Source organism: Melanerpes formicivorus, unplaced genomic scaffold (genome assembly GCF_026170545.1).
Source record: "Melanerpes formicivorus ecotype bairdi unplaced genomic scaffold, bMelFor1.0.p_v2 SCAF_159, whole genome shotgun sequence".
Lineage (NCBI taxonomy): Eukaryota > Metazoa > Chordata > Aves > Piciformes > Picidae > Melanerpes > Melanerpes formicivorus.
This window is the reverse complement of record NW_027142511.1, coordinates 444,680-456,362: the sequence shown is the minus strand read 5'-3', so window position 1 is coordinate 456,362 and position 11,683 is coordinate 444,680. Positions and strand designations below refer to the sequence as shown.

General features: G+C 50.6%; 2 protein-coding genes across 2 annotated transcripts in view; both read right to left on the bottom strand.

Annotated features, from left to right (window-relative positions):
• Nucleotides 1–1,794: 1,794 nt before the first annotated feature.
• On the bottom strand, nucleotides 1,795–2,559 carry LOC137457104 (olfactory receptor 14J1-like). Its single transcript, XM_068168910.1, has one exon. The coding sequence runs from the start codon at nucleotides 2,557–2,559 to the stop codon at nucleotides 1,795–1,797; it is 765 nt and encodes a 254-aa protein (XP_068025011.1).
• Nucleotides 2,560–10,179: 7,620 nt separating this feature from the next.
• Nucleotides 10,180–11,683, bottom strand: part of LOC137457103 (zinc finger protein 721-like) — a 316,030-nt gene continuing 314,526 nt past the window's right edge. Inside the window, 1 exon segment of the mRNA XM_068168909.1 lies at nucleotides 10,180–10,818. Within this exon segment, the coding sequence (XP_068025010.1) occupies nucleotides 10,376–10,818 (443 nt within the window). The 3' untranslated portion in view covers nucleotides 10,180–10,375.

Here is an 11,683-nt window from a genome sequence, read left to right as displayed (position 1 = left end):
CCCGGCACTTGGATGTGTTAAATCTCATAACACTAATAAGCAAACAGCAATAGATGGTGTGGAAGCAAAAAGCAGAGAAAGAGCTGTTGGTCTCTACTCCCAAGCAGCAGGACAATGGCCAGCCTCAGGCAGCAGGGCTGTCTAAGCTTGGTGGTTCCTTGGGAGGATAAACACCATGGATGAATCTCCACACTTCCTTCTTTCACTTCATTCTTATACCTGAGCTGACCTCATATGGTATGGAATACCTCTTTGGCCAGTTTAAGTCAGCTGGCTCAGCCATGTCCCCTCCCAAGGTGTTGGCCTCCCCTCAATGCACTCTTGGAGCAGGGAAAGGTTGAAATGACACAGCCTGAAGACTTATTCAACAGTAGCCAAAACACTGCTGTGTTATCAACTACTGCTGGAAAAAACCCCACAGCACTACAAAGATACTGTGAGGGGAATTAACTCCTGATCAAGCCAACCCAATACATGGCATGAGACTCAGACTGTGCTGGGAAATGGCAATGGGATCCCACTTGTACTAGGATCAGGGTATCCACTTTGTGCTGTGCTGGGTACAGCTGGGACTTGGAGGGGTCCAAGGGATGCACTTTGTAGTGTCACAGGAAACTGTATGGGAGATGGCAAAATGATGCAGTTTGTCCTGGGATAAGAGCACATCTGAGCTGGGAGGGGTTCAGGAGATGCAGTTTGTACTGAGATGTGACCAGATCTGTACTGGGAAGGGTTACAAGGATCCCAAATTGAGCTGTGCAGGGGCCAGAATGTCCAAGACTGTGGACAGGGAATGCAGCCTGTACTGGAACAGGGCCCAGAATGAACTGGAAGGGCATAAGGGGATCAAGTTTTTATTGAGACAATGACTAATATGTACCTGGAGGGATGAAAGGGACCCTGTTTGCACTGGGAGAGGGCACAGGCCATACAGGGAGGGCATGCGGGTGTGCAGTTTGTACTGGGAGAGATGCAGATGTTACTGGGAAGGCAGCTAGGGGATACATTCTGTGCTGTGATAGGACTGTAGTGGGTTGACTGTAGAGGAAGGGATCCAGACTGTAGGGGAAGAAGTCAATATGGGCTAGCTTGTACTGGGATGAGGCCACATCTGTACTGGGAGGGAATAAAGGGACAATATTTAGACTGAGTCTATACTGGAAGTGGGTCAGGGTATCCAGTTTGGACTCTGAGTAGGTGCAGTCTGTGATGGGAGGGGATTGGGGTGTGAAGGCATGAGGAGACCTCCTGTTCTGATGGCAGTGCTGCTCTGGAGCACAGCTCTGACCCACAAGCAGCCCTGGCCTGTCCCTGCCTGCAGTCCCAGCACTGCCACCCAGCAGCACAGTGCCCAAGCTGCCAGAGCACTCAGACCTTGCCCCAGCACAGAGGCTCAGCAGGAGAGGGTGGAAGGGCAGAAAGAGCAGCTGAGGACAGCCCAAGCTCTGGGGCTCCCTGGCACAGCTGCTGTGCTGGGACTCTGCCCTTCACCTCTGCACACAGGCACTGCCCTGCAGCTCCACAGAAGCCTTGGAAGTAGGAATTCAGAGAAACAACTCCCTGCAGGGTCCTTTATTGTGTTGAACACCGAGGGAGCACAGCTCCTCATGTCTGCAGCCTCTGTGTCACAGCAGACAGGACAACACTGAACCAGAAATGGTCTGAAGAAAGACATTTGTGTGGGAACAACATTCTCACAAGGGGAACAGCCCCAGCAGCAGCCAGAACTCAAGCAGCCAGGCTGGGCCTGCACTGAATGACATCAGAACTGCTCTGCAGGAGAAGACAAAGAGTTTATTGTTTCTGAAACCAGCCACGGATCAGTTGGCTCAGGGCAGCCTTGAGCTCCTGGTTCCTCAGGCTGTAGATGAGAGGGTTCACTGCTGGAGGCACCACTGAGTACAGAACTGACACCACCAGGTCCAGGGATGGGGAGGAGATGGAGGAAGGCTTCAAGTAGGCAAAGAAGGCACTGCTGATAAACAGGGAGACCACAGCCAGGTGAGGGAGGCAGGTGGCAAAGGCTTTGTGGCGTCCCTGCTGAGAGGGGATCCTCAGCACTGCCCTGAAGATCTGCACATAGGACACCACAATCAACACAAAACAGACAGAGAATAAACAGGCACTGACCACAGTAAGCCAAAGTTCCCTGAGGTAGGATGTGGAGCAGGAGAGCTTGAGGATCTGGGGGATTTCACAGAAGAACTGCTTCACAGCATTGCCCTGGCAGAGGGGCAGGGAAAATGTATTGGCTGTGTGCAGCAGAGCATAGAGAAAACCACAGGCCCAGACAGCTGCTGCCAGGTGGACACAAACTCTGTTGCCCAGGAGGGTCTCATAGTGCAGGGGTCTGCAGATGGCAACGTAGCGATCGTAGGACATGGTGGTGAGGAGAAAATACTCTGCATTAATTAGGAACATGAAAAAGAAGACCTGGAGAACACATCCTGCATAGGAGATATCCCTGGAGTCCCAAAGGGAATTGGCCATGGATTTGGGGACAGTACAGGAGATGGCACCCAGGTCAAGGAGGGCGAGGTTGAGGAGGAAGAAGTACATGGGGGCGTGGAGGTGGTGGTCCCAGGCTATGGTGGTGATGATGAGGCCATTGCCCAGCAGGGCAGCCAGGTAGATGGCCAGGAAGAGGCAGAAGTGCAGGAGCTGCAGCTGCCTTGTGCCTGGGAATGGCAGGAGGAGGAAGTGGGTGATGGAGCTGCTGTTGGACATCTGCTGCCTCTGGCCATGGAGACCTGTCCAAGGAAGGAAAGGCAGTGACAAGTTAGGGCACACTTCTTGGAGGCTCATTGTAACCCCTGTCCCTGAGCTGCATGAGGAATGGATCAGCTCATTTCCCATCACTACCAATCACTGATGGTTCATCACAGCCTCATACGCAGCAGGGACCCAGAATTGCCACGAAGATTCCTCTGATGTCAGAACAGAAAGTGACCAACAGCCCAATCCCAGAGAACAAGAGTCCCATTGTGGTGGGTTGAAATTTCTCACCAGCATTAGGTTTGCCAGAGCAGCTCAGTTAGAAGCAAATGAAGCTGTATTGACAAGCAAGAGCTACACTCTACAATGGAATGCAATGAACAGGTACAAAACATACAGGAGTGAATATATTAGACAGGCATTTACAATTAGCAAATGACATGACACCCCTCTGGTCAGAGACCAGGGCAGCTGTTCCACTGCCCCTAACCCCTATCCCCCTGTTCCTAGAGAGAAAAGAGGAGTGAAGAGAGAAAAAAAACAGTGGGTTAGACTTAGCCAAGGCCAGCCAAAGCAGGGGATCTCTCCCCAGCGAAGCAAAACAGCTGAGTTCAGAAGGGAAGAGAGAGAATTGTTATGGTACAGCTCCTCTGGTTCCAGATATTTATCCAATCAATTTGTTTAGAATAATCTTTTCTTTTCCTTTTCACACCCAAGAGTGATCTATTTATTTTGTTTCTACTTTTCTGCTCAAATCTGTAACTGAATTTTAAAGGCATTGCCTAAAACCACCACAGCCATGGAGAGGTGGAGAAACAGGGACCAGGCCTGCAGTGCTGCAGAGACAGTGAAGGGAAGAGAGAAAAGCAGAGGGGCTGGGGGTGAAGCCTTCTCCTTACCCAGCTCTGCTCACTGCTGCTCACAGGATGGTACTGAAGGGCTTTGGTCATCCTTCTGTGTGCACACTCCAGGAGCCTTCAGCTGAGTGTCAGCTGCTGAGATGGAGATGCCTCCAGGAGCTACAGCTGCAGTGTCCTGCACCCACAGCCTCACTGTGTCAGTGACTGCAGTGTCTTCTCCTCCAGTGAATTCTCAGTCATACTCCCAGTCCTGGACACCTTGAAGCTCTCTCTGCCTTCCTCATGTCCCTGAGATCCTCTGGCAGTGTTCTCAGCCCTGCTGTGCTATTCTGCTCCTGGCCAGAACTGTCTCCTGAAGTACTGCCTGCTTGCCAGCAGTTCCTTCCAGCCCAGGAGTCCAGCCCAATAGGGCAGCAAATGACCAGCCCAAGGTGTCTTAATGACTCTTCTGGTGGCTTTTGGTGCCCTGTAAACCCCAGGGACTGAGAGGAAGCTGATGAAACCTCTCCACAAGTCAAAGTCAGATTCAAACTCTGAAGTTTCTTCTACTCTTAATGGGTCCCAGTGAAGCATACTGGGAAAGGGTCCCCAGGGTCTGGTTAGAGCAGGGCAGAGTGGATGCAAGGGAAGCATCACTGGAGGCACTGAAGCATCTCCAGGCTCTGGTGAGAGCAGAGAACTGAGGCAGTGCTGACAGGTCAGGGCAAGCAGCTAAAGGTGGCTCCGCTCCTGAGGAAACTTGGAGGGGTTTCATTGATCCAAAGGGCCAAGCCCTGACCCCCAGTCCCTGGCAAGGCAGATCCTGTCCCTCACCTGTGGCTCAGGTCTCTGATTCACCCTGTAAAATCATTTTTATCAGATGCTTTGTGCAATAAAATCCTCTCCAATTAGCTGCAGAAACCTTGGCAATAATTAGAGGTTCAGCAGTATTTAATGAGCCCCATGGAGTATTTGGGGCTGATTACATCATCCTCACGTACTGCCAGGAGACTCTGCCAAGGTACTGCCAAGAAGCCTCTCAAGAAGTTCAAGGCAGAAGAAAACTCCAAAGTACCTTGAAGCACTGATTGGCCTCACTGAGGCTTGTTACTGACAAAGGCTCCCCAGGGACTCGTTAGAGCAGCTTGTTAGAGGCCAGGATTGCAGGGAAACAAAGGCAAAGTACAGGGAAGAAAAGTATGCCTTCGTTCTATGAAGCAGAAAGGCCAAGCCCTGACCACTGCCCTTGGACTAGAAGAGCCTCAAAGCCTCAAAGCAAAGTTTCTCCTCACAGGCCTTGGTGGCAGAGGCAACTGCCCGAGCCAAGGGTACAAAGACCTTGGTCCTGTTTGGCCTCTCAGGCTTGCCAGAGCCCTTGGCCATCCCCACTGCAGCCTCTCCTACACTGTCCCATGCCTGCAGCTCTTTCCCCTCAGGCTGCTGACACCAATCTTGCTTCCCCACTCAGCTCTCCCCCTGCCATTTCCATCCCTTCCCTGAGCTGTCTCAGCTCTCCCTGCCATTTCCCAAGACCTCTGGATGGCCTCATGCATAGCAGCTCTGCCCTTTGAGGGACATTTCTTTGGCCTCTTCTCCACTCTGAACCTTTCAAGCTGCACTTTGTGGAGGTTTTGGTCTCGTAACACACCCAAGGAGAGCTCTATCCTCTCTGAAACCACCCTTCAGCCATGTGCACACTGCTATGGCAGTGCTCTGAACCCCATTCACCAGTCTGAAGCAGCCCAGGTCCCTCAGCCTCTCTGTCTGAAAGCCTGCACAGACTCCTTGTTGGTGGAGCAGGAATTGTTTATTGGCACAGATCAAGCAGTTTATACAGGAAAAATCCAGCAGGCTAAGCAACTCCCTGACATTCTTCCACCACTGCTGCTCACTGAATTTTCTCCTTTGAGATGCAGCTGTCCATTGTTATCTTCATCCCATATCAGGTTGAGTTTCTCCAGCATGGGGGCAAGTGTCCTCCTGTCTCGCACTCCAGGTTGTTTACCGCACTCAGCTCTTCTTTATCACCAGGCCATCCTTCCAGTATCAGCAGCCTGTTGTTTTTTCTTGTCCTGAAACCTTCCACAGATACTTTCTGCTTTCCTACAACTCCCCATTTTTATATGTTTTAAACCAGCAGCCATCACTTGTGCCCTGACCACCCTCCTGTTCCTGAAGGTTATGATTACAAACACCATGAACACTACAATTACAAGGCAAATCACCACAAGGATTCCACCTCTAACCCACACTTGTAGATTCAGACCTGAGAACCAATTGTTTGGATTCAAGCAGCTCAGCTCTTTGTTCAGTGCTTGCCATGTTGAATCAATCCTCACCTGTTATGTATTTTTAGCTGCAGTTCCAGCTGATGCTTCAGTGTTTGGACATTATATTTCAAGGAGCTATCAAAGGCCGCTTGTAAATGTGACCTGAGTGAGTTCCAATCATGCTGAGAGTCATTCCAAGACAAGGATGTTACACACATGTCCTGCTTATGATTACGCACACTATTGCTGGGTTCTGCACATTGCAAACAGCTCTCCCATGCAGTGCTACAGGCCTGGGTCAGAGTGGCTGGAGATCGGCCAGGCAGAGAGGGACCTGGGGGTGCTGGTTGATGGTAGGCTGAACATGAGCCTGCAGTGTGCCCAGGCAGCCAAGAGAGCCAATGGCATCCTGGCCTGTATCAGGAACAGTGTGGCCAGCAGGAGCAGGGAGGTCATTCTGCCCCTGTACACTGCACTGGTTTGGCCACACCTTGAGTCATGTGTCCAGCTCTGGGCCCTTCAGTTTAGGAAGGAGGTTGACTTGCTGGAGTGTGTCCAGAGAAGGGCAGCAAAGCTGGGGAGTGGTCTGGAGCACAGCCCTGTGAGGAGAGGCTGAGGGAGCTGGGGTTGCTTAGCCTGGAGACGAGGAGGTTCAGGGGAGTCCTTACTGCTTTCTACAACTGCCTGAAGGGAGGTTGTAGACAGGTGGGGGTTGATCTCTTCTCCCAGGCAACCAGCACCAGAACAAGAGGACACAGTCTCAAGCTGCACCAGGGGAGGTTTAGGCTGGAGGTTAGGAAGAAATTCTACACAGAGAGAGTGATTGCCCATTGGAATGGGCTGCCCGAGGAGGTGGTGGAGTCACCATCACTGGAGGTGTTTAGGAGGAGACTTGATAGGTTGCTTGGTTGCATGGTTTAGTTGATTAGATGGTGTTGGTTGACGGGTTGGAAGTGATGATCTAGAAGGTCTCTTCCAACCTAGTTTATTCCCTTCCCTTCCCTTCCCTTCCCTTCCCTTCCCTTCCCTTCCCTTCCCTTCCCTTCCCTATTCCCCATCACACTGCAGCATCATATGGGTCTGCAAGGCAGCTTGTTGGTCTCCTAACCAAACAACACTGGCCTCAAGCATGCATAACCTTGCCATTATTTCCTCATCTACAGCTTCCTGCAGCTGCAAATCATTTGTCACATTGGCTAATAAAGTTCTCACTGTGTCCACAGTTTGTATGCCCTTTGTCAGAGCTGTAACTGAAGCAGCTGGGGATGCTAATATTATCACAGCTGATATTATGGCAAACATTAACCATCCCACAAATCTTTTTGTCCTTTCCCTAGAATCCTTTAGTCCCTGGTCTAATAGCCTGAGAACATGATCCAATCCATTTTCACTCTCTCACCCTCTTGTCATATTCACTGGGATCCATGCCTCTGCCCTTCTTCAGAAGGGAATGATCATGCTCTGCTGATCAATGTCTTTATTATAATGGGTTGGGGCAGACCCCTCCCCCCCATGGGCAGAAATAACAACTCAGACAAACAGATTGCAAAAGTGATGGAAAGTTTAAATAGAAAACAATAAAAACAACAATGAAAGTTGTACAGAGAACCACAAGCACTGTGACAAAAGAGTGAGATCCCAGAACATACCCAAGAGCATCCCATCCCCACCTGGGGCTATACCCAAAGCCCCCCAGGGCTTTTTCCTCCCCCACCAACCCAGCCTTGGGCCTAGGCAGGCCCAAGGGAGGCAGCTCATGCCATTTTACCTAGGCAGCAGCAGGGGACAAAAGAGGAAGTGAAGACCCCGTGTGGATGTTTTATAGGGGAGCAGGGCATTATGGGAATGCAATACCTGGTTTCGTGTCACCACCCCCCTGGGCTGGGCCCACTCCTTGGGACCTCCCAGGTGTGGTCTGTGCAGTGGCAGCTGGGCCAGCACCCAGCCTAAACCACCACACTTATCAATAATACAAGTCTTAAAGGTAATATTGCTACAACTAAGATGATAAATGCTTGATTCGTTATAGATTATACAATCAACAGCTATTCCTAACACATATGGGTGGGTAGTACACACAGTAGCAAAGGAACTACAAAGTACAGGTTCTACTAAGATGCCTTTACACCTACGAGGTGGTGGAGTCGCCATCAGTGGAGGTATTTAGGGGGAGACTTGATGGAGTGCTTGGTGCCATGGTTTAGTTGATTAGATGGTGTTGGATGATAGGTTGGACTCCATGATCTTGAAGGTCTCTTCCAACCTGGTCTATTCTATTCTATTCTATTCTATTCTATTCTATTCTATTCTATTCTATTCTATTCTATTCTATTCTATTCTATTCTATTCTATTCCATTCCATTCCATTCCATTCTATTCTATTTTCAAGGGTTGCAGCCTGCAAAACTTGAGAGGTCTTTTATATTGTAGCAAGACAAATCCATCTGTCAATACATCAAGGAATCTTCAGCATTCAAGTTTAAATGAGAAACACAACCTCAAAACATACAAAACTGCTGTTGCCAGGTTTCACACACACAGAGGTTCTCTGAGCCACCCCCTCAGGTGCTGACCCTGAAAGAGTTGGCTTAATTTGACTGGGCCTGTAAGTACCCTTGATTGTTACAACTTCTGTCAAAGCCAAGCTAAACACAAACAGCCTTTCCCAAACCACATTCCCTGCACACACACACACCTTTTTTGTTTGGTTTGGTTTGGGTTTTGAGTCCTTAATGATTCCACCTGGGTCCTTTTACAATGTTTTGGTGAGCTGCTGGATCACACTTTACCCCTTCTCACCACTTAGGAGAGAAGTCCTTAGCTGCCCTGGGAGGCACACAACTCCCCTCACCTAATGGTCCCACCAAGAGGGGAGCGGTGAGCTCAGACCTCTCCTTGGGCTCAGACCAGCATCTCACAATCAATTCTAATGGCCTTGTGGATAATCCATTAGCCTGGAGAAAAGGAGGCTCAGGGGAGACCTTATTGCCATCTACAACTACTTGAAGGGAGGTTGTAGCCAGGTGGGTGCTGATCTCTTCTCCCAGGCAACCAGCACCAGAACAAGAGGACACAGTCTCAAGCTGTGCCAGGGGAGGTTTAAACTGGATGTTAGGAAGAAATTTTTCATAGACAGAGTGACTGCACATTGGAATGGGCTGCCCGGGGAGGTGGTGGAGTCACCATCATTGGAGGTGTTCATGAGGAGACTTGATAGGGTGCTAGGTGCCATGGTTTAGTTGATCAGATGGTGTTGGATGATAGGTTGGACACGATGATCTTGAATGTCTCTTCCAACCTGGTCTGGTCTATTCTATTCTATTCTATCCTACCACTTCCTTTGGAATACCTTTCTTCTCATCCACCAGGAGACAAAGGGGGGATCCAAAATGATGTTTTAGTCCTCTTAAGCTATCATAGTACAGAGACTGATACACAGGAGCAGTCCCACCTCCTGCTCTGTGTTCCACCACGACTGGCATTGCACACAGCTGTAACATCTCTGTATTTATAAAGCCCTTATCATCTTTATCCTTTAAAACATCAGAACTTGATATTTGCAGTGGTGTAGCTACACTTGGAACATGTTCAATAATCAACAACCCATTAGACATTTTAACATCATCCTGCACATTTCCTCCTTGATAAAGCATCCCCTTATCCCTCACCCCCATATTGCTCATAGCAGTGGCAGGAGGGACACAAACACCTCTGTAAAGTGGGGAAGGGGGGTAGACAAAGCCCCTGCCTGCTGCGGTATAGAAACCAAATGAGGCTGAGGGTAAAAACCTGCTGGAAAAGGACAGGGATAGGGAAGAGAGTTAACAGCTTCAGTAGTGGCATTTAAAGGAAGAGAAGAGGATAAACTCGGTGCTGTGGGTTGTAAAAGTGGCTGGTGTGATTTGTTGAGCAATTCTTGAGCAATGGAGCTGTCAGGATCAAGAGAGATTAGTTTCTCATCAGTCACTTGAGCTGGTGGGTTTAACTTTGCATCTGGCTTTGTTTGTTTCTCCTGTTCATTTACTTTCTGCTCCATTTGAGGCTTTGCTCCTTCTGCAGCTGCTGCGGTTGCCTTAGGCAGAGGTACCTGTGGGCATGGACCTGGCTCCTTTGCTGTATTGGACTTGGGGAAGAATGACACAGACCCTGGCAAATTTCAGCCCAGCTTCAATGGCAGCTCTGGCTGTGCTGACTCAGCACTGTAATTGTTCTCATCAGCACTAATTGGTGTTCAGAAGCACAGGAGATGTTTATTCCTGCCGGAGCCCCCAGCCTCTGAGAAATGCAGAGAAAAAAGAGGCGATTTTGGTTCAATCTGCTGGAAAGGCTCTCAGGCAGGTTAGAACCTGGGTGGATCTATTTGTGCCTCTTCTGCATTGTGGCCTGGTCCCTGGTGTGGCTGCAGCGGTGTTTGTTGCAATTTGCTTTCTGGGTGAAGCTCTTGCCGCAGGCGGCACAGGTGAAAAACTTCTCTCCTGCGTGCACACGATGGTGCAGGCTGAGGGCTCCATTGTGGGTGAAGCTTTTGCCGCGGTCGGCACAGCTGTTCGGTTAGTCTCCGCTGTGGATGAGTTGGTGCCGGATGAGTCTGGTGCTCGTGGTGAAGCTCTTGCCACACTCAGCACAGGGAAATGGCCGCTGTCTGGTGTGGATGCGGCGGTGGATGGTGAGGGTGTCGTTGCGACTGAAGGTCTTGCCGCAGTCCCTGCAGGTGAAGGATTTCTCGGTGCTGTGCACACTGCGATGTCGCCAGAGGCCAGCTCTCTGAGGGAAACTCTTGCCGCAGTCAGCACAGCTGTACGGCCTTTCACCAGTATGGGTGCGGTGGTGGATGGCAAGGGATGAGCTCCGGGTGAAGCTCTGGCCACAGACAGTGCAGGTGAAAGCCCTGTCTCCAGTGTGTGTGAGGCAGTGCTGCATGAGGCCAGAGCACCTGCAAAACCTCTTGCCACAGGCAGTACAGGTGAAAGACTTCTCTCCAGTGTGCACACGATAGTGAGTGGTTAGATCACCCTTGTGGGTGAAGCCTTTGACACAGTCAGCACAGACGAAGGGCTGGGTACCAGGGTGAGGGCATTGGTGCTTCACCTGTTCTGAGCCAGTTGGGAAGCTCTGCCCACACTCAGGGCACTGAGGAAGCTGCTTGGGTGGCACTGAGGGACCTGCTCTGGCTTCATCCTCCTCCATACATCCCTTCTCATCCTGGTCACCTTCATCGTCATCATTGTCCTCCTCTTCATACTCATAGTCACCATTCTCCTCAGCATCATCATCGTCATCCATCTTGTCCTCTTTTTCCTCCTCATCCTCTCCCTTGGGGCTGCACATTGGCTGCTCCAACTTGATCTCTGGGTGCTGCTTCTCCTCCCAGCTCGTGTCTGGGTCCTTCTGTGAGGCCATACTGCAGAAGGAAGGGGTCACAGCTCTGTAATAGGGAAGATGGTAGCACCTGAGCCCAGGACCTCAAACCCTCAGATCCCGCCTGGGTCATGGCAGTCCCTGACTCCCAACACCCAGCTGCAGGAAAGAATGCAGAGGGGAACTCAAACCTTCATTTGTTGCCACAGTCTGGGCTCAGACGTCTAATACCTGTGCTGAGACCCCAGGTTTCTGTGATCAGTGGCCTGAGGTACCCTGGGACTTATAAGTGGTCTTGTCCTACTCTCCTTGAGCCTCGTGGCATTGCCAGAGTAGTCCTGTCCTTTGATCTCCACTGGCTCAGACAATGGAGGCAGCAGCGCTGACCAAGGAAGATCAAACCACCTCCAACCTTCTCCCACCACCCTCCAGATCCCAACCCCCAAACATCACCTCCTGCTCACAACTGACTCCCACCAGCCTGGAGCATTCCTCAACTCC

Excerpts from the sequence above, each read along its gene's own strand:
- LOC137457104 (XM_068168910.1), bottom strand. The coding sequence starts at position 2,559 with ATGTACTTCTTCCTCCTCAACCTCGCCCTCCTTGACCTGGGTGCCATC.